At 41.9% G+C, this 20,250-nt stretch overlaps 7 protein-coding genes across 7 annotated transcripts; 3 read left to right on the top strand and 4 right to left on the bottom strand.

Moving 5' to 3' along the window:
• Positions 1-5,428: 5,428 nt before the first annotated feature.
• On the bottom strand, positions 5,429-5,830 carry PFICI_11811 (uncharacterized protein; the record flags this gene model as incomplete). The annotated part of the gene is made up of 1 exon (XM_007840392.1): positions 5,429-5,830. One exon carries the CDS (start codon positions 5,828-5,830, stop codon positions 5,429-5,431), a length of 402 nt encoding a protein of 133 aa, XP_007838583.1.
• A 238-nt stretch (positions 5,831-6,068) lies between these two features.
• PFICI_11810 (uncharacterized protein) lies at positions 6,069-7,917 on the top strand (the record flags this gene model as incomplete). Its single annotated transcript, XM_007840391.1, has 3 exons — positions 6,069-6,374; positions 6,474-7,017; positions 7,076-7,917. The coding sequence occupies 3 exons, from the start codon at positions 6,069-6,071 to the stop codon at positions 7,915-7,917; spliced, it is 1,692 nt and encodes a 563-aa protein (XP_007838582.1).
• A 599-nt stretch (positions 7,918-8,516) lies between these two features.
• Positions 8,517-10,399, bottom strand: PFICI_11809 (uncharacterized protein; the record flags this gene model as incomplete). Its single annotated transcript, XM_007840390.1, has 3 exons — positions 8,517-8,565; positions 8,616-8,710; positions 8,756-10,399. 3 exons carry the CDS (start codon positions 10,397-10,399, stop codon positions 8,517-8,519), a joined length of 1,788 nt encoding a protein of 595 aa, XP_007838581.1.
• Positions 10,400-10,675: 276 nt separating this feature from the next.
• On the bottom strand, positions 10,676-11,533 carry PFICI_11808 (uncharacterized protein; the record flags this gene model as incomplete). Its single annotated transcript, XM_007840389.1, has 1 exon — positions 10,676-11,533. One exon carries the CDS (start codon positions 11,531-11,533, stop codon positions 10,676-10,678), a length of 858 nt encoding a protein of 285 aa, XP_007838580.1.
• Positions 11,534-12,924: 1,391 nt separating this feature from the next.
• PFICI_11807 (uncharacterized protein) lies at positions 12,925-14,836 on the top strand (the record flags this gene model as incomplete). Its single annotated transcript, XM_007840388.1, has 3 exons — positions 12,925-14,089; positions 14,195-14,471; positions 14,548-14,836. 3 exons carry the CDS (start codon positions 12,925-12,927, stop codon positions 14,834-14,836), a joined length of 1,731 nt encoding a protein of 576 aa, XP_007838579.1.
• Positions 14,837-15,795: 959 nt separating this feature from the next.
• PFICI_11806 (uncharacterized protein) lies at positions 15,796-17,100 on the bottom strand (the record flags this gene model as incomplete). Its single annotated transcript, XM_007840387.1, has 3 exons — positions 15,796-16,611; positions 16,687-16,889; positions 16,956-17,100. The coding sequence occupies 3 exons, from the start codon at positions 17,098-17,100 to the stop codon at positions 15,796-15,798; spliced, it is 1,164 nt and encodes a 387-aa protein (XP_007838578.1).
• Positions 17,101-18,497: 1,397 nt separating this feature from the next.
• On the top strand, positions 18,498-19,550 carry PFICI_11805 (uncharacterized protein; the record flags this gene model as incomplete). The annotated part of the gene is made up of 1 exon (XM_007840386.1): positions 18,498-19,550. One exon carries the CDS (start codon positions 18,498-18,500, stop codon positions 19,548-19,550), a length of 1,053 nt encoding a protein of 350 aa, XP_007838577.1.
• Positions 19,551-20,250: the final 700 nt, after the last annotated feature.

The raw sequence follows: 20,250 nt of genomic DNA, 5'->3' as shown, positions 1-20,250 counted from the left end.
TTAATTTAATTAAAAACTAATCGCGGTGCAATATAAAATTAAAAAAAGCAAATAAAAAGGCTTTTAAAATAATAATATTTAATAATATTTGCGCCGTAATATTTTTAATATAAATTTAGGTGGAAATCGGGCGCAAAAATTGCGCAAAATAAAAAATTAATTAAAAATTAAATTACAACTATTTTAAAATTAAACAAACCGCGGCGCGATAATATAATAAAATTATATTATAATAAAAAGATATTTAGGGTTTATTTATTTACCTTTTAATACCATAAAATTATAAAGCTATTTAAAATCCGATAGCTCGAATTAAAAACTAATTAAAAGTGCCGAAAGGCTAAATACGGCGCTACGCATAAACTATATATATCTACGGCCTAAACCATTAACTTTATTAAGCTTATATTAATTTTATTTATATTAATTTAGCCGGGCTCGCTAACGCGTTAAGAAAGCATTTAATTAAAATATAATCGAAAATTAAATTTTAATTAAATATATTATAATTTGCTAATAATTAGTTTTTTAAGTTTTAAACGTATAAATAACGCTAAAATTAAATAACTTTAGCTAAAATACCTAGGTTTAACGCGGCTATTTTTATTTTTGCGCTAATTATTATATAGCTTTTTTTTTTGCGCGCTTTTAGCTCCGCCTTTGCCTAATTAATTATTTGCTATTTATTTTATAATTAAACCTATTTTTTTATTTTTTTAATTTATTTTTTTTATAATTCGAATTACCTTTTTTAAAATTCTAAATCGGCCTCGCTCCCGGCTATATTTATAGCATTACGATAGCGCTTTTAAAAGCTGCTAAAATAGTTATAAATTATACTAAAACTAAACCTTTAAAATAGGCTATTTAATAACCGAAATAATATAAATTATTTCGGCCGTCAGGGTAGCATCGGCGGGCTAAACGCCCTAAATACGTTATCGGATATAATTTTTTATAATAACGAAAAAAGGTTTATTACGGCAAACGAATTGCTATTTATCTTTTAGCGCACCTTAATACCGGGTAAAATAATATTTTTTCGCTTAAAATTATATTTAAAATCCTTATTTAATAACGAATATAATTTAATTTAAAACTAATTTTTTATTATTATTTTAATAAATTTGCTTTATAAGCGCGCAATTTCGGCTAAAAGGTGGGATATATTTATAATATTTCTATTTTATCGTCGTAAATTGCGGCCTTCCGGCTATATAATAATTTATGCTTAATTAAATAAGTTATTCGAATCGTATAATAGCCTAAAATATTTTTTTTTGCGGCGTAAAACAATTAGCCGATATATACGTTTTAAAAATTTTAATAAGCATTTAAAATAATAAATAATAAAAATTTATATATAAACCTTAACGTATAATATCGTATATAAAATAAGCCTCGATCGATATATTTTTCCGATTATAATAAACGCCGGTTTTTTCGAAAAATTCTAATTTTTTAATTTAAAAAAGCATAAATTCTTTTAAACTAAATATAATTTAAATTATATTTAATTTTTATTATAAAGCAAAAAAAGGAAAACTTACGCTAAAATTGCTATTAATAATAGCAAACCACGACCGGTCTAATTATTTATTATAAAATATTTATTTTCGCTAATACTAATATATTTAATTGCGTTTACCTAATTATTTTTTTAAATTTTAAAATACGCCTAATATAGCCTTTTTTTAAACCAAAATAATAATTTATTTTCCTATTAATATCGTATATCTAAAAAAATAATATTATTTTTAAAATTTTTTTAAAAATAATAATAAAAAATTTACTTAAATCGCAAATAATACATAATATTACGATTTTATCGAATCGTTTTTATTTAGTTTAACCAAATATTTCGCTTAAATACTTATTTATAATTTTATTACGGTAACTAAATTTATTTTTATATTTTCGGATTAAATAAATTTTGCAAAAAATAACGAAAAAAGGTAAATAACCTTTCTAATTTAATTTTTTTAAATATTATAATTTATAATTAACGGTATATACTAAAATATATATTAATATAATTTTAATTTAGTTTTCGTTCGAATTATATTTAATAAACTTACTAAATATTTTTTTAAGCCGTAAGCTTGCTTTTTATATATATTAATAATAACGATCGCGAGCCTTAGCCGCTTATTATCCTCGTTAGGGCCGTTAATATATTTAAATTATATATAATAACCGGTAAAGCGTTCGATTTAAAAAAAATATTTTCTCGAAAATTATAATATAAGCGTCCGTTATTTTAAAATTTAAAAAAATATACGTAAACGTTTTAATTTTTATATTTTATATTAATTTTTATTTATAAAAATATAAAAAAACGTATTTTAAATAATTTTATCGGCCTTAACGATTAAATATAAATTTATTTTATTATAAATTATTTTAAAAAAAAGATTTATTTAAATATATTTATATTAATAAAAGCCGGTAGCCTGCTTTTTTATAATAGCAATAATTATATAACGTTTAATATTATTATAATTGCCGAAAAAATAAACTTTACGTATTTATCGTTCGTTTTTTAAAAGGCTTTTTTCCAAAATTTGCTACCGTAAAACGCTAATAATATCCGTACTAACAAAATATTATAAAAGCCTTTTGCGTCGAATTAATATATTTATATTATATTCGATATTTAAAAAAGTATAAATTATCCGTATAATATCGACGTTATGCTTTTAGCAAAGCCTTTTATATATAAAAATGGCTTAAAATCGTATTATTTAAAAATAAGCTAAAATCGATTTTAAATTAATTTAAATAAAAAAAACTTACCGGTTATTATATTTAAAATATTTTTTTTTAACGCTTTAAGCAATTCCTTTTTAATATTATTAGGCATTCGAATTAAAAATAGAGGATAATAAGTATAATTCCTTTTAGCGATTATATAATAAAAAGGAAATTTTTTTACGTTAAATAATATAAAAATATTAAAAATAATATCGCATTAATAATACTTTATACTTTTTTAATTAATCGGGTAATTATAGCTATACCTTTATAATAATTTGCCTTTTACTCGACCGATATACGAATAAAAACTAATTTTAAATTATATAAAGCTTAATAATCCATTAATATAAATTATTGCGAAAAAAAGGATATTAACGCGATAAATATTATTTTTAATATTATAAGCTTTATAATACGGCTTTAAATTATAATTTTTTAAATATCCGATAAAAATTATTTAAATTAAATATTAATATAATATATTTAAATCTAGTATTTAAATTTATATTATTCCTTTTAAATATTCGTATTATATTATTAGGGTATATATTTTTTTAATTTTTAAAACGGTATTTTAAAGCATTATTTTTGCGTTAATTTATTATAATATAATAAAACTTATTATAATTAATATACGATTATAAAATAATAATTTAAAATTAATTTACGTAAATATTTTTTCGCGGATTTTTTCGGTAATCGTTTTTTTGCGGCGGGTCGAAATATCGATTTAATATAATAAGCCTAATTAACTTATTTCCGGACGATTAAATGCGTTAAATTCGGTAAAAATATTAGGGTTAGGAGATTTAGAATAAACATAAATATTAAAATATCAAAGCGTTATTATATACGCTTAATATTTATCGGAATTACTAAATAAAAAATCGAGCGTTATTAGGTAAATAATACCGTATTAATAAATATACTATTAAACCTAAATTTATTTAAATTTAATTTAAAACTAATTTAAAATCGAATTTATTTTAAAATATTTATTATTTATATATTTTTATATAATTTTAATATTATACGCGTAAATTTCTTTTAATAATTTGCCCGTTATATTTAGCTTTATTCGCAATTATATTCGGAATAATTAAAAAGCGTTTTTATTTATATATACTATATATATAATACCTTTATTATTAATTATAAGGTAACTAGGAGTTATTAGGTGTTTTTGCATTTCGTAAACTAAAATATTTTTAGTACTAAAATGCGTTATAATAATGCCGAATAAAAACATTATTTGCTAATAAGCATTAATATATATAAATAATTTGCTAAAAAAAAGAAATTATACCGTATAAGCTACCAGCTTATAATATAAGCTTTATAGCCGTATTTAATCCGCTATATTTATACGCGGGCTATAATTAATATCGTTTTAATACTTAGGCTTTTTATTTTTAAATAAATCGCTCGGAGACTAATTTAAAATCGATAAAAAAAAACTAATAGGATTTTTAACTAAAGCTAAAAAAGATTACTTTAAAGCATTATTTACGGAAAACACAAAAATATAAAAAAGGTTCGATAGCCGAAGGATTTAACAAATATTTTTAGGTTCGATTTGCGTAATTTATATATTAATAAATAATAAATACGCAAAAATCAAAAAAAATTAAATAGATTTTAATATAATAAATTAATCGATAATTTTATATATATAATTTAATTAAAATAAAAATTTAAATAATAATAATAATAATTATATATATTCTTTTTAAGCTTTATTAAAAAAAATAATATATATTATTATAATTATATTATATTTTAATATTTTATTATTATAAAAACGAGAAAATGAGTTTTTCGTATTAAATATAATTTTAAATTAATTTTATTTTATTACTATAGGAACACACGACGTTAAATTTATCCGTAAAATAGTTTTTAGTCCTTTAATTCTTTAAGCAATTTATATTTAATATAATCCCGTTAACGACGGGAAACCTTATACGCAAAATTAAATTAAATTTAGTTTTATATCGGATTATAAAAATTTTAAATTCGGAAAAATAAATCCGAACCGCTATTAATTTTGTATTAAAAAAGCCCCGAACCGGATTATATTAAAAATTTAATTTAAATCTAAGCCGTATATAATACTAGTTTTTTAGGTAGCGAGCGGAGGTGCCTTTATCGTTTTTATATTTTGCATTTTATTCTAACTTTTTGCGTGCAATTTTAAACTAATTTTTGTATATTTAATTTTATATAATATTCGCAGCTTTTATATAATTTCCGGATTTATTTCCGTCCTTTTATTTTTTTTACGGTATTCCGAATTATCGGGGAGTATTTTAAAATTGCTTATTAGCTTAATATATTTTTAATACAGATTTTAATTAGTCTTTTATATAATTATATTATCCGAAATACGAAAGGCTAAGGTCTCGGAATTCGTTAATTATATTTAATATATAATATAAATTTAGTTTAATTTATATATAGTTTATTTATTTTATGCGCAATTTATATATATAATTTGCATTAGGCCGGGCCGTCGCGAATAGCTATATATTGCAAATTTAATCCTTTTGTGTAATTTAAATAAATCGGTTCCTATAAAACTAAACGAAAACTGTTTTTAATTTAGTCGTTTTATGTCCTAAAAGGTGAAATAGAAATCCAAAAGTTTTTTAATTAAAAGTGACACGAATTATTAGTAAATATAATGTATTATAACCTCCCCAAGTGACGCTGCGTCGCACGTTGCTGCACGCGGGAGAATCCGGAGCAGACAGTCGTTGGCTTCTTTGAGGACATCAATCAGAAGATTTCCAATTTCGGGCTGTTCCTCAAGGTCGAGTAATCCATGAATGCCGGAAACAGATGCCCTGGATTGTACTCCCCAGATCTTGAGGCGGGTGAATTCCTCATGGGCTACTTCTAGCGCTGCGGAATCGACTGCCATTGGATTGCCGTTCAAAGCAATCAACACGTCGCGGAAGTTGACATGGAGACGGTTGTAAAGAGACGGAATGTCCTGGAATTCTACTCCGTTTGGAACTTCGTCGGCATCTGACGTCTGTTCATCTGCCGAGGCAGAAACTTCTGATGACATGTTGCTACAAATGTTGCAGTCATGAGGAGTGTGGAGGATCTGGATGTATGAGGTGATAAGCAGAGATATCCGTTTTGGTGGTGAAAGTGGGGTAAGTCACCGGGGTCGAAAGAGGAGAGCAGCTGAGTCTGGGGGTGGAGTGAGGCTCTGCTGACGGTTCAAAGAACTTCCAGTTCTGCCCCAACCCCGCTCTGAATCGCAATGTCCTTCTGAGCAACTTGAAGCCAATGTCGAAAGAATGGAGGTTGCTGGGTTAGTCCTGGGAGCTATCCCAATCCTCATCGAGGGCGTTCGCACATATAGTGAGCTCTATAGCGAATGGGACAAGAGCAAGCATCTTTTGGCAAAGCGCAGACGAGAGCTTTCGATTGAGCACATCAAGTTGCAACAGACGTTGGATCATCTTGGCCCTGAACTCGCCATGGACACCATCATGGTGGAACCGGGCTCTGAAGAACACGAAACCATCATTGGAACCCTCAAGGATATGGGCGATAGTATACACAAGCTGAGGGAGCAGCTTGACATAAATGAACAAGGACTGGTGAGTTTGAAGGAACTCCCTCCCCCTCTGCCTTTCAACAGTCATAAGAGTTCATGAATGCCGAAACTATACCGATTCATTCACTGATTTTTCGAGTAGCCAAAGTCGAATCGCCGGGCAAAGGATCAATGGAAGAGGATCAAACGAAGTTTCAAGAAAAAAGAGACAATTGATCTCTTTGATGAGATTCACCGATACAATGACAACTTGAGGGTCTATTTCGAAGCGAGAAGAGAGATTTCATCGGACAAGACGACGGTGCAAGTTTCGGTCCAGCAGACTCGGCACATTAGCAAAATCTGCCAACAGCTGCGCAAAGATCTTTGTACCCTCCATGATGCACTGAACCGAGTTCGCAATGACACGTGCGCCAACTTACATCCCAGCATAATCAACCTAGCCTGGCATCAGCAAAATTTCAACTTGTCCGGCAACATTACTCTGTCCTTTCCGGATCGCGATACCTGCCACCAAAGCTCCTGGTCCTGGCAAGGTGTCAAGGCAGAGATAGAGAGAAAGGAACCAATCAAAAAGATGAATATCAACCGATCGGCCATGGCAACAAATCTCGAATCACCCATGAGGGCCGTAAGACTAAACACACCAGTTGATGACATCATGGAACCTTCCACTGCATCAGCCAGTGAGTTGCCTAGGTTTGCTGTCTGTGCTATACTTGCTCACCTTGAAAATCGCTCTAGGCACAACAGATTCCACGCCACAACTGTCGGAACAAATACTCACGCTTTGTTCCATACCGCAAGAAACGCTTTCCAACGGTTTTCTGTCGAGCTCTAGTGTCGACGGCGAGGCAAGAATAAAATTCGAGAAAAGCCTGCCTCCCGGGAAATCTATGGACACATTACCTTGGCGCACACTCTTGACCAATGCCTCGGACTCTAGTCTTCAACAACGACTTGTCCGAAAGAGAAACATGTCGAGAAAGGACGGCCTGGCAATAGCCGCAGCCGCAACATGGTCGGTGCTCCTCCTGTGCGGAACTCCGTGGCTCGAAGAGACACGAGTGGGAGCCAAGGACATTACGCTGCTGGCAGATAGTGCTTCAGGGAAACCCGATGACTCGGGATTTACTGGCGCATCACCTGCTGTCCAGTTTGACTTCAATTCCCCGAGTCCTCCAGGTACAGCTGGTCAGGAACCTCCCGAAAGAGGTCCCGAAAAGCCACATAGCATGATTCGTCACCGCGCACTCTTTGCCTTGGCCATTCTGCTCTTGGAAATCGGGCTAGACCGGCCCATCGCTACACTCGAGGACGATGACACTTCTCTGCTCAAGAGCTATGAAATTGCCGATGGCGTGGTAGATGAGCTGTATGATGAGATGGGAGATGCGTACACGGAAGCTGTAAAGCGGTGTCTTGAGTTCAATTTCGAGGGACGCAAAAGTCTAAAGCATTTTGGCAATGAGTCATTGCGGCAGCAATTCTTTCATGGGGTTGTCGCGCCGGTACAAGAAAGATATAGCCAAGAGCAAACTAGACATCGGGTACTTGGAGACATTAAAGAGGCCAAGCTGCATTAGACAAATGCTAAATATACAATAGCAGTATCTATTGGAGCCATCGCGGGGTGCAGGTAGTGTAAGAATCACTGGAACGATAGAGTAATGGGCACCGGTATATTGAGAAAACAACTGAAGCCTGCCGTTGGAACCACCTGTACGGCGATCCAATGGTCCTTATATACGAATCTGTATGCCCCCACGTGGAACCCCCACGCAGTCCTGCAGCGCTCTGACAGGTAGACACTGGCGGAGCAACTTTGTAACAGCCAGTAATGATCAGCACAATCATTAAAAAGTATGGGGTAACTAGAAGGTTCCGCTTCGCCGTCACGTTTCTTCAGGTTGGAAACAGCATATGAGTCACCAGCAACGAGCATGAACCCAAAGCCGGTCCTACTCGGGTCCATGGATCCTTCGGAGGCGCTTCCTCCAAAATTGACCAGTCCGTACTTTGTCGAGTTTCCCGAGGGATATACTGAGTCTGGATAGAGATATTCAAGAGGAACCAGGGAAAAGTCAACCCCCGATTTAGACACCACTCCCGACATGGCCGAGAGTGCCGTCAGACTGGCGTCGTCGAGATCGACCACCCAGGCCATCAAGCCACCGAGTCGTAGCTACTCAGCATACTCGATTTTAACCGCAAATGTTTCGGCATCATCATATCTTGAACTTGTAAGTCCATGGGCGCTTTTAAAGGGTTGATTGTCACTTACGATACCCAGCTCTGGTTTCCATAAGTCAAATACTTGACAGCGGCGTCGGTATCGGTATAGGCTTTGGCACCCGTGTCTGCCAGAATTTGCATAATCTCTGGAAATAGTCTCGCATATTAGAGATTTCCATAGCTTCATACCTTGCCCTCTTGCTTTCTGCGTTGCAACCATTCATACGTTTCAATCATTGAATCTTGCCCCTTGATTATGCCCAGACGCATCAGGTTGGCATCGTGGGTATATGGGCGATCGTGTTCGGGATCAAACGGATCACGCAAAATGCCCCCGTCCAACTGGAGAGGCGTCCACCTGTAGCTGGGGGGCACAGAAAAGGGGTTCTCCCCCTCATTATATAAGAATTCGTAGGCCTGGTCCTCGACGTGAAAGTATCGATAGGTCTCGTCTTTGCGGTGATTGGTTATGATCTTGGGTCTTGGAGATCGTGCACGCCAGCTGGAACTCTGGCGCAGGTCTTCGAAAAAACCGTGATAGCTTCCGCCGTCAAGAAAGGTGAGAAAGCTTAGCTCGAGCGAGGTCAAGGTAGACGGGAGCTCGTTCACGGCCGACAACAGATCATCCTGGCGGACAAGGAGGTTGGACAGGCCAAGGTGCTGCAGTCTCTCCCACCGGTCTAGAGGCAGAAAAGTCCGTAGTGGCGTAAACACGGCTCGGGATTCAGGAGTCCCCCTGTCGACGCACTGATCGTATTGCATGTCATCGTGGAAAGCGTCAAAAGTGAAATGTCTCAAGTCTTTTGCTTCGCTTAGCGCACGATGCAGGTGGTCGTCACGCAGGCAGGTCCAATTCCTCCAATAGTCTCCGTCGGCATTCAGGTGAAGATCAAGGCGGCGAAACCCGGGTCGGCGCAGTAGCTTAGTGAGCTGTTGGTACTGAACGCAAGACGGGTCGTCAAAGATTCGATAGTTTATTCCCGTCCTTAGCGTGCAGACATCGATAACAAATTCCGAGACGTGGTGTTCATTCGTCGCCAGCTCGCGCAGCACGCAGTTGAATCCCCGATATGGAGACTGATCCGTCTCATTCCAAGGCGGCAGCTCGAAAGGGTCGCCGCCAACAGGTCCGCCATAGTCGCCGAGCGGCCAGGTGCGTGGTATCGGGTAGTTGAATCCGTAGGGGGATGACCGGATCATGGGAGTCTCGTATGCTGGCTCATACAAAAGGCCGTGAACGGCAGGAGTTATGGTGATTCTCTTGAGGGACGGGAAACGCTCCAGACCGTAGTGAAGAGCCTTGATGTCGGCCTCTGACTGCAGGATTTCCTCCTGCTGTAACAAGAGCTGTTCATAGTACTCCCAGGCTAGATTGAGTGGCATCTGCTCCTCCACCTGGCGCATTCGAGAGACCTGAGATGGACGCGGGATATCGTCCCCGACGCGAATCTCGATCCATTCGTTGTTATCACGACAGGCTCTGGCATACCAAGCAGGACAGCCCTCCGGTGGATCATCTTCCGGCTCAGAGCCATCATCCCATTCGTTGTCTTCGTCGTTGGAATCGCCGCCCTGAGGCCCATTTACGAGCCTCGCATCATCCCAGATAATTTCTGCAATGGCCTTGCTAAATACGGGGTGATCTGCGACGGCTTTCAGGACGTCAATATTGCACGGGTTGGGAGACAAGAAGACCCTGTCGAGACGCAGGCGTGCCGTGCTGCATACGCCCCTGTTAGTCAAGCGCAGGTTTTTGATGTCGCGGTTAGGCAGGTGTGAGCAGACGGTCGAGATAATCTCAGGCGGCAAGTTCTTCAACGTGAGCACGGCCATGTCGACAACTGGTGAGGTTAGGATCTCCAAGGCTTGGGACATGGAGGAGTAAAGCCAGCCGAACAACGACTTATATCGTGTTGTGTTGGCTTCCAAGCTGCGGGCCTGATTCAGTGGTGGCAAGGTGGGTTCCACGGTGGGTATGTGCTAATGTAGGCACCAAGCCCGCCAAGCATGCACTGAAATTTCCACCATAGTGGTGCTGCTATATGTTTTGGTCCTAGCAGGAAAGGTTAACGTCCATCACGGGCCCTCCATCACCTCGCTTTTCCATCATCAAGGTCCAGAACGTAGCAGCTTTTGCCAGGTTCTCGTCAACCACGGCCTTGGTGCGCTCAAGTGTTGCTTGCTCTTCTTGTTTACCCATTGCTGGACGATGGCAGTGATCGCCTTGTCCCCAGTTTTATCCGCTTGTTCAACATATCGCGCTGATTGGTTGGCTTTGAATTCCATCTGGTCATTTGAAAATATCAACGCAACGATATCTTCGTCACCGCGCCCAATGGCTGTTTCTGCGTGGCTGCTTCGGATCGGAACATGTTGTGACAAATGACACTTCAGGACCTTTTCAATGACCTCTACAGAATGGCCTCTAGATATGGCTGCCCATAAAGCACCAAGCCCGCCCCAACCATCGGAAATGTCGGCATCATAGTCCAAGAGTATGTTCAACACCGGAGCAATGTGGTCTGGTGGCTTTTCACAAGCCCGAGTAAAGAATGTGTGGAGGTGGTCATCCATGGAAATGCTAGCAAAAGCACGTTGATGATCACAGATGCGTTTGAGTATGGCTGCGTCGGGGTGCTCCATCACAGCACTGGCGACACATTGGCCCTCACTCAGATCAAACAAAGGGTAAGTCTCAAAGATGAATTCGACCATGGCCAACTGTTTGGCGGCCACGGCATTCTCGAGAAGCTCCATTGTCGTAGGTATCATGCAGCTGGGAATGCTTCTAGATTCTACCCGTGACCAGGTGCCGTAAAGGCATTGCGTGATGATTGGCTTACTACCAGGCTCAATGCCGTGGATGTTGAACAGCTTCTGGAGAGCGACGATGTCCCCTGACGAGCATGCGTCAAGCACGGATTGCTCTTGCCCATTCGTGATTGATGGTACTGCGTCTGCGACCATCATGAGTCCTTTAATATTAGTGCGAGTCGCTAGAAATAACGATTCTAGTCTCTAGACAAGTCGGGGAAATAAATACATCGCGGGTGATGCCTAAACTTATGCGGGTCGGTTGTTGGTACCATCGGATTACGGCTGGGACCCAATGCTGTGAGGCGCAGCAAAGAATTCACCAGCGCTTGTACATTTGACAGATTTGTTGATTCTTTGTGTACAAGTGGTCAACTTGGGACAAGGATTACTTCCCTTGGAGTAAAAGCAGCCCTTATAACAGACAAAGGTCATATCATATGGTGTTCTTATCACCTATCCTAGTGTGTGTGCGTACAGCGAATCAAAATCACCTTGGGTATCATATCATACTCGGCCAAACGCCTCAGGAATATTAGTAGAAAAGAAGATTTTGAGGTGGCATTAATAAATGGAAAGATGGGAATGGGGAGATGAGCTGTTAGTTTATAGCCGTGAATACATGTTGGCTTTTATGGTAAGTGGTACCTTTCACTGTCTGTAGAGGTCCATTGAGACCATGCATATGGCACTTTATTATTGGGTTATTCTTTGTAGTCGTTCAAGCTTTGTGGAAAGCAATAAATCGCTTTCTTCTAGTGGATATGGAATCATGTACATTTTACACTATAATCACATGATGCAAGCTCCATGGGAATAAAAGACTGTAGAATTGCCTTGCTATCACCCCACGCATGTTATCACCCTCGATCAAGTCATTTCGACAAATGTCATGTCAAAGCATCCTTCATTTATGCAGATATAGTCATTTCTGTGAATAAGTGATAGTAATGTAAAAAGTCGAAGGATGAGTTCAGAATCACTTTGACCAAATTTCTCAAGACTCGTAATCAAGTGGAGTCAAATTACTAACCGCTCTAAACCCATGCACCATGTTATGTCCAACTTCACGGCCCTGTCAAAGCGGGCTGGTAATGTAGCCCGTAATCATAAGGGTATATCAGAAATCTCTCCAGCACATCTCCTTTGTAGATGTTAAATCAACTCGGACATCTTTTTTACGCTCTATCGATCACTTCGTTGTCTTTACATTGGCTCAGGTGAGAATTGTCAAACAGGCATTTCCAGTAGGGGGGCAACAAGATGACAGCGTTATGCTGCGGAGCCAGAAAGAGATGAGGCACATGAAAGGCTGGTATGTTATGCTGTTGGTGCATGTTGGTCGGTGCCGCATTAGCCTCTTTTTCTTTCTTTCAAGACATAAAATTCGGGCAGCCTTTGTGCTTTTCCATCTGAAATGGAGTCTCCCTCCTTTGCAATCTTCAAGGTAATTTGGACGAAACGTAGTTCCTCTACACTTTTTTGTTATTGCTACGGGGCATAACTTGTGCTTCTGAGAACAGAATTGCAATTTCACGTACGCCATGGCAAAAGGCGGATTAACAAGGACTCGGGTCCAGATGGTGGCTGTGACCTCCATTGCCACTATACTGGGCGGCATGTGGATTGCTGCCTCGCGTGGTGAGCCACAATGCCGCGCATTTCCTGGTAGTGACGATTGGCCGTCCTCGGCCGACTGGGATGCTTTCAACAAGACCGTCGGAGGCAAGCTGATCGCCACAGTCCCCGTCGCCAGTCCGTGTCATGACACATTCCCGGGAGTAGAGCACGACGCCGAGGAGTGTGCCCGCGTGCAAGACAACTGGGCCCGGCCCGCGTTTCACGATGAGACGACACATTCCACCATGGCCGCCTTCTGGGCTAATAACAGCTGCGATCCCTTTACGGCTGTGGATGCGCAGTGCATCGTCGGAGCCTATGTCTCCTATGTAGTCAACGCGTCTTGTGCTTCCGACTACCAGGAGACGATCAAGTTTGCCAGGGACAACAACTTGCGTCTGGTTATTCGCAATACGGGCCACGATTATATGGGAAAGTCCACAGGGGCTGGTGCAGTCGCTATATGGACCCACCACATCAAGGACAAGTCCATTCTGGATTACCACTCGGCCGTCTACACGGGCAAAGCTATGAAAGTCGGCGCCGGTGTTCAAGCTGCCGAAGCCCAATCTCTGGCCAAATCATCTGGATATGTGATGGTGGAGGGCGACTGTCCAACCGTCGGTATCGCGGGCGGTTACACACAGGGCGGCGGCACCAGCCCGCTGGGGTCCCGGTTCGGAATGGCAGCCGACCAGGTGCTTGAGTGGGAAGTGGTCACAGCCCAAGGCGAACTCTTGACGGCAACGCCACAAGACAATTCAGACCTTTACTGGGCCTTGTCCGGCGGCGGTGGCGGCACCTATGGCGTGGTTCTCTCAATGACCGTAAAGCTGCACCCTGATGCACCCACTGCCGGCGCTACTCTCTCATTTATTGACTCTTCCGATGTCTACTGGGACATTGTGCAGACATTCCTACAGAACCTTCCTACAGTCCTAGCTAGCGGTGTCACTATTTACTGGCAAGCCTTGCCAGGAAACATGTTTTTCATGCCTCAATCCTACTTTCCAGGCGGTACAGCGCAAGAACTACAAAGTCTATTGCAGCCTACATTAAAGGCGCTTAATGACAGTGGAATACCCTATGGTCAGTATCGTTCTTTCTTGATACCTAGCTTCCTGTTCTTGGCGTCTGCTTCAGGCAAAGTGGCTCTGCTTTGTTCTCTTGTTTCTGACTTGCCCTACTTGACAGCCTGGTCCACGCAAGACTATCCTGCCTTCCAGGACGCCTTTTTGACGCTGAACCCCGACATGAACATTTCCGAGGTCAACCTCGGCGGTCGTCTGATTCCCCGCTCGCTTGTGGCAACGCATGAATCTGCCTCTTCCTTGGTTGACGCCATCAAGTCCATCACGAATAATGGCGGGGTCCTAGCTGGCGTCTCAATGGATGTCAGTCAGCCACGGACTGTTCCCAACTCGGTTCATCCACTTTGGCGAGAAACGCTGTTCCTTGCGTTTTTGGGCACGTATGTTTTCTTTTTTTTTTGGCCTGTGCCTCCAGATACAGATGGAAATTTTGGAGCAGTCTAACAATTGCTATAGATTATATAATCGATACAACTTTACTGCCAATATAGTCGACCAGCAATTTGTTACCACTGTGTTGAATCCAGCACTGGAGAACATCACAGCCGGAGGCGGCGCATATCTGAACGAAGCCGACATCAATCAGCCCGCCTGGCAAACTACGTTCTATGGTAGTAATTACGCCAAGCTGCTGTCCATCAAGAACAAATATGATCCCGACCATATTTTCTGGGGTCCGACTGCTGTGGGTAGTGAGGTTTGGGAGCCATTAAACGATGGCCGGCTTTGCAGGACGAATACATGATAAGATTAGCACTGCCGGAAGTACCTCTCAAAACAGTTGCGGGTGTAAAAAGCTCACGACATGAGCAGATTTGGAGAGTATGACCTTGGTCCCTTCGGCACGACTGAGATGTGCGATGATAGAGCCCGATAAAGTTGATCTAGTCGCTAGAAAGAGTAGTGGAGAAATCAAAGGCCAGCCTTGGATCGCAAAAAGGCCAACGGCTTTGGCAAGGAGATGGTTTATTACGTTTAATTGTACATGTCGAGTTTCCAGACTCCCAATCTTATACACATGACTATTCTAAAGTGAGTGGAAAAAACAAAAACATACAACACTGGGGATTCCCCAGCCGTCACCGATCTGAGTACTAATCCAGCGCTTCTCAGTTTATCTAAGGCAGAGCGGACGGGATGCCGAGTTTCCTAAGAGCTGTGGTCGTATGTATGAATCCAAGGTCTCGTGATAATATATAACCTGTTTCTTGCCAAAGTCAATTTGAAAAGGAGCAGTTGGCCAGTCCACTAGGAGTTTGTAAATGCCGTAACCATACACACTTTGCCCAGCATTATTCGACTTGGTAACAGAAACTTATCCAAATATTATGCTCAATACATCCCTGATCCACAATGTTGCTCCGCAATCTGCTGTTTCTTCTGGTCGACTTGACCGCTGCTTTCACTGTTCCGGCCGACAAATTTAAACTCTGTATATGAATTCTCGTACAACTCGTCTGGCCTCGAGGGTCATACAATGATTGATGCCAGCGCCGCTTCAGAGGATTTGGCCACCGAGATCCTTGAAGAACCTCCGTTGCGCTGAGTGACCAGGTGAGGTGCACCACAAGCACCAGAAGCACTACAGTGATGTATGCAACATATTTCATAGCTACCTAGGTAGTCTTGAATAATGCCATGTTTGCAATCATTGAATCTTAGCATTGACATTTACCTAGGTAATCAATTCAAAACTGAATAAAGTCACTCCATATTCTCATCAAAAAACGCAGCCCAAGGATCAATCTGATGACCTGTAACTTCGGACTCAACAAACGACGGTACCGCCATGACACCCTGGCTGAGATCTGTCTGTTCGAGGCCATTTGCTGCAAACATGGTGTCTACATCGGGTACGTCTTGAACCGTAAGCAGCGAATACAGTGTGCCCCAATCATCCGTTTCGGGATATGTCTGCGGTTGGGCAGCCTTGGATGATCCGGCAGGACACTCCTCGGTGGGCAGGGGGGCCGTATCAACGCGGATCCAGCTTTGTATCTGGTCCTCCTCTGAGCCGAATGATATTTTCTGGCCACTATAGCTAGGCAGTAGAGCAAGGGGTGCCGCGGCGTTGGATATATCAACTTCTGTTTGCTGTGCATGACTAGAAGACATCGATCTGAGTAGGCTCTCTGAATCCGTCGATGGTGCACTGTCAATGATCGACGACAGACACATCTGTGCGTCTTCGAGTAAGGATTCACGCTGTTGTGCCGTAGTTGTCGATACTTGGATGGACGTTGATCTCGGCCGCCTCAGCTTACGAGCGCCATCCTCGTCGACGTCCGCCACGGACGATGACTCTGGGAATGACCTCGAAATGCCGTGCTTCGTGCTGGCGATCGATCGCGGGCGCGGCAGGTGGTGATACTTCAGAATCTCTATCGAACGCTTTGTCCCGGGCATTTGCGGTATACACTGTTCCAGCACGTACATGGACATGCTGAGCCTCGCACCAGGCGCAGTAATATCAGTGTCATTACCAAGAAAGTCAACCTCATTAATGTTGGCGGCAGAATACTGTTACACCCATTCTTGTCAGTCGAGTGAGAGTCGCTTATGGACTAATCATGCAAACAGAGATTTTAAACTCACAATGCTCCATGTCATGATGTAGGTCATGTTTTGCAAAACAAATGACTTGGAGTAAAGTCCGAGGAGCCTGTGTCTCCTCTGCCTTTGTGGTACAGGCTCTCGAGGCCTGGTACATGAGGTTGATGGGGGCGGCAGTGGGGGCAGGGAGAATGTTTGGGATGAATATGCGGTAGAGAAGAATCTAGCTGGCTCGATAGAGCAGACTAATGGCAGATTAGTATTAGTCCGCTCACAAATTTTGTCTATATAGATGGAAGGAATAGACTTACTTGCTGGCAAATATGTTTGGAGGAGGGCAGTGTCCAATTTGATCTCTGCCGGCAAGCTGTCAAACCAATCGTTCAATTTAGCCCGCATAGATTGAATAAAACGACCGATCCCCAAATGTCGTGGCCGTCCCACGTAAAGGCGCATAATGATAATTTGAATGATTTCACACAACTTGATGAAATGCTTGAAGTTTGTGGTCATGTACGATTTATGTGGCGGGTATTCGGCGATTGACAAAGGGGCTCTTGATCGCGAAATGAGTTCTGCGGCTGCCAAACTCCTCCATCTTCTGTGTCATCGACAATGTGGCCAGGCGAGACGGTCTGGTGCGCATTAAAGGTAGTAAAGCATGGGAACTGCAAAGGGTTAACCGCCACTGTTGTGAAACGATCTATGAGGAGCATAGCAACGCCATCGACGACCAGTCAAGACGATTGCTCGCTTCCCATAAGATATAGTGGATACAAAGCGGACTATTCGAAGAATGCCTTAACGCCCAAGATATTTGGGAGCTTCGTCGGGCTGTCCGCCCAAGTGGCAATATGCTCAGTTGGGCCACATAATTTGCCTCCGTGTCAGTCAGCCAAGCTCACGACACTGGCACTATGCTTTTCTCAAAAAGTCCTCATCATATATCATGTTTGAGGGGACATTTCAATGCTGGAGTTTGACAATTCCATGAACAATCACATCACGTTCCGGTATATTCTCTTCCGAGCCACTATCGACCTTGGTGCCCGCCTCGCATCACCGAGACTTTAGGGATGATGTGCCATCTCGTAGCTTTGACGATCATGATCAGCATGGTTATGTATGGCACTACTTCCATTGCTCATTCTCACCCAAGGCCTGTTCGAGCCGCCATTCTCATGGTATAATCCTTCCGTGTCATTGTGTCCAAGGTTGGATTGGGGATCGGTCAACTTTGAAGAACTCTGCTTCGTGCCGCGGGAAATGTTGCGCCGTGTGACAGTGAATGTGCAAACCTTGCATATTGGTGAATTGGTCTGGGGTCTGGGGTCCTGCCCAGGATCTGCAGCTTACAGGCGCAGATGGCCTCCATCAGGCTAGCCCTACGGCAAAAATCCAGGGGTGGTTGGCAGTTGGTTGGTGGCCGGCTGCTAGGTATGTTGGTAATGTACTTTGCGCAATATTTGAGCATAACCAACAGCGCGCGTACGCACTGAATCGGCCCCCCAAGGGTCCGAAATCGTGCACGTCAGGAGCGCTGGGGGTGCAAAGAAAACCAACTGCAGGTCCGGTCCTGCCATCGACTCTACGTCGACTTATGGCTCGTTGATGGGGTCATCCAAGACATTTTATCCTGTTCATTGCAAATGAAATTTAATCGAAGCAACCCCAGGTGCATGTGATGACAAATGATTGCCGGTATCAAGCAGTGTCTCTGAGCATCCCGCCCTGCCACTCGCCATTCTTCAGATTCCTTCAACTCTCAGTGAGCTGCATAGTGGCCTCATTACGTTTTCCATCATCTGAAATCTCCAGCACATTCAATCCAACAGCACGCACTCTCTACCAATATGTCGTTTAGTGCGATATGGACACAATTCTTCCCTCCTCGCAGTGGTGCACCGCTCACCGAGGACAATTTGCCCAGTCAAGCTGGCAAAGTATTCATTGTGACCGGTGGCTCATCTGGCCTTGGCTATGAAATTTCGCGCATCCTCTACGGCGCTGGCGGCAAGGTCTACATCCTAACGCGCTCAGAGGAACACGCAAAAGAGGCTATTGCCAAAATAGAGGCACATTATGCCGACGCCGGAAATACCAGTGCTGGAAGTCTGGTCTTCGTGAATATGGATTTGATGGACTTTGCCACAGTCAGGGCGGCAGCCCACAAGTTCTTGGAACTTGAAGGACCGAATGGGAGACTGGACATTTTGTTCAACAATGCAGGTACTGGTGCCCTCAAGAACGCTCCTTCAAGTCGCCAAGGGCTCGAGTACCATTTCGTCGTCAATTCCCTCGGCCCGTATCTGTTGACGCGACTTCTCACACCCATCCTAACCAAAACGGCCCAGTCATGCCCAAAAGACAGCGTGCGTGTGGTCTGGCCAGCTTCCATCTTGGTGGAAATGGGGTCGCCGAAAGAGGGCATACAAAAGAAGTTTCTTGAGGATACCGCGACAGTCAAGGACGAGAACGAGCTGTATACTACATCCAAAACAGCTAATTGGTTCCTCGCATCCGAGCTGGCGCGCCGTCAAGCGAAAGGTGGAGGCGTGGTACATATCGCGGGCAATCCCGGACAGTACAACACCAACATATGGCGGCATACGCCCAGCATCCTGTATTATGTTCTATGGCCTATCCTCCGAGATCCCATTCATGGCGCAAATACATACCTGTGGATGGGCTTTTCAGAGGCTGTCACGATGGAAGACAGCGTTACGGGCCGCTATGCTATTTGTGAGGGGAGGTGGCACCCTGGACAGCGGAAAGACCTCATTTTGGCGCTCGTGTCCGCCAAGGAGGGGGGTTCGAATCGGGCGAGCGAGTATTTTGACTGGTGTGAGAAGCACATCCAGGATTTCGTAGGCAAGGATGAGACTAGACTTGCTAGTAGTCTGTAGGAATGTATACTAGGCAGGTATAGCAGTTTTCTTCAGTGGGTATGAGATCGGATGTAGCGCTTATATGGTATACTGATTGATCTGAATCCAAATTTGGAATACCTTGTGTTTAACCGTGCTGTATGTATGTAGATAGCTCCCACTTGCACGGTCCAAGTAAGAACTCGTACATCAATTGCAGTTACTGCTCATTGTACTGTATCTGACGGAAGAAAAGTCTTACTGATAATGGTTATTGCGCAAGTCGAATAATTGCGAAAGAATGTGATACAATTATTTTGCGGCTACTCTAGCTGTCTAGATACTGTAGCATGGACTATTAGACAACATTGGAACCGTCCCTTTTGCTGTTTACTTCCGCGAATACAGCACTTTGGAACGTTTGATGCAGAGCAACAACTGCAGGATGCAGAGGTGGGATGACTTTGACCTGCGCAATTGGTTCAAGACTCGGCTACAGGTCGAGTTCACTACATTGGACATTCTCAACGCCATCAGCCTCAATGCCCTGTCTATCAAAACTGTCAAGCATGTGATGGCTAAAAGGGAAGAAGTACGAAAGTAGCTCGTGTTGGAAGAGCATGATACATTAGACGGAGTGATCAGCGCGAATGCATAATGATTGACACTGACGAGTATGTCACTGTTTGATCCTACATATGAGAAGGGTTGGGTTTTTTTTTTTGGGGGGGGGGGGGGG

The sequence above is a fragment of the Pestalotiopsis fici genome, assembly GCF_000516985.1.
Source record: "Pestalotiopsis fici W106-1 unplaced genomic scaffold PFICI_Scf_9, whole genome shotgun sequence".
Classification (NCBI taxonomy): domain Eukaryota; kingdom Fungi; phylum Ascomycota; class Sordariomycetes; order Amphisphaeriales; family Sporocadaceae; genus Pestalotiopsis; species Pestalotiopsis fici.
Note: the sequence above shows the minus strand (reverse complement) of the source record. Positions and strands in the feature narration are given on the sequence as shown.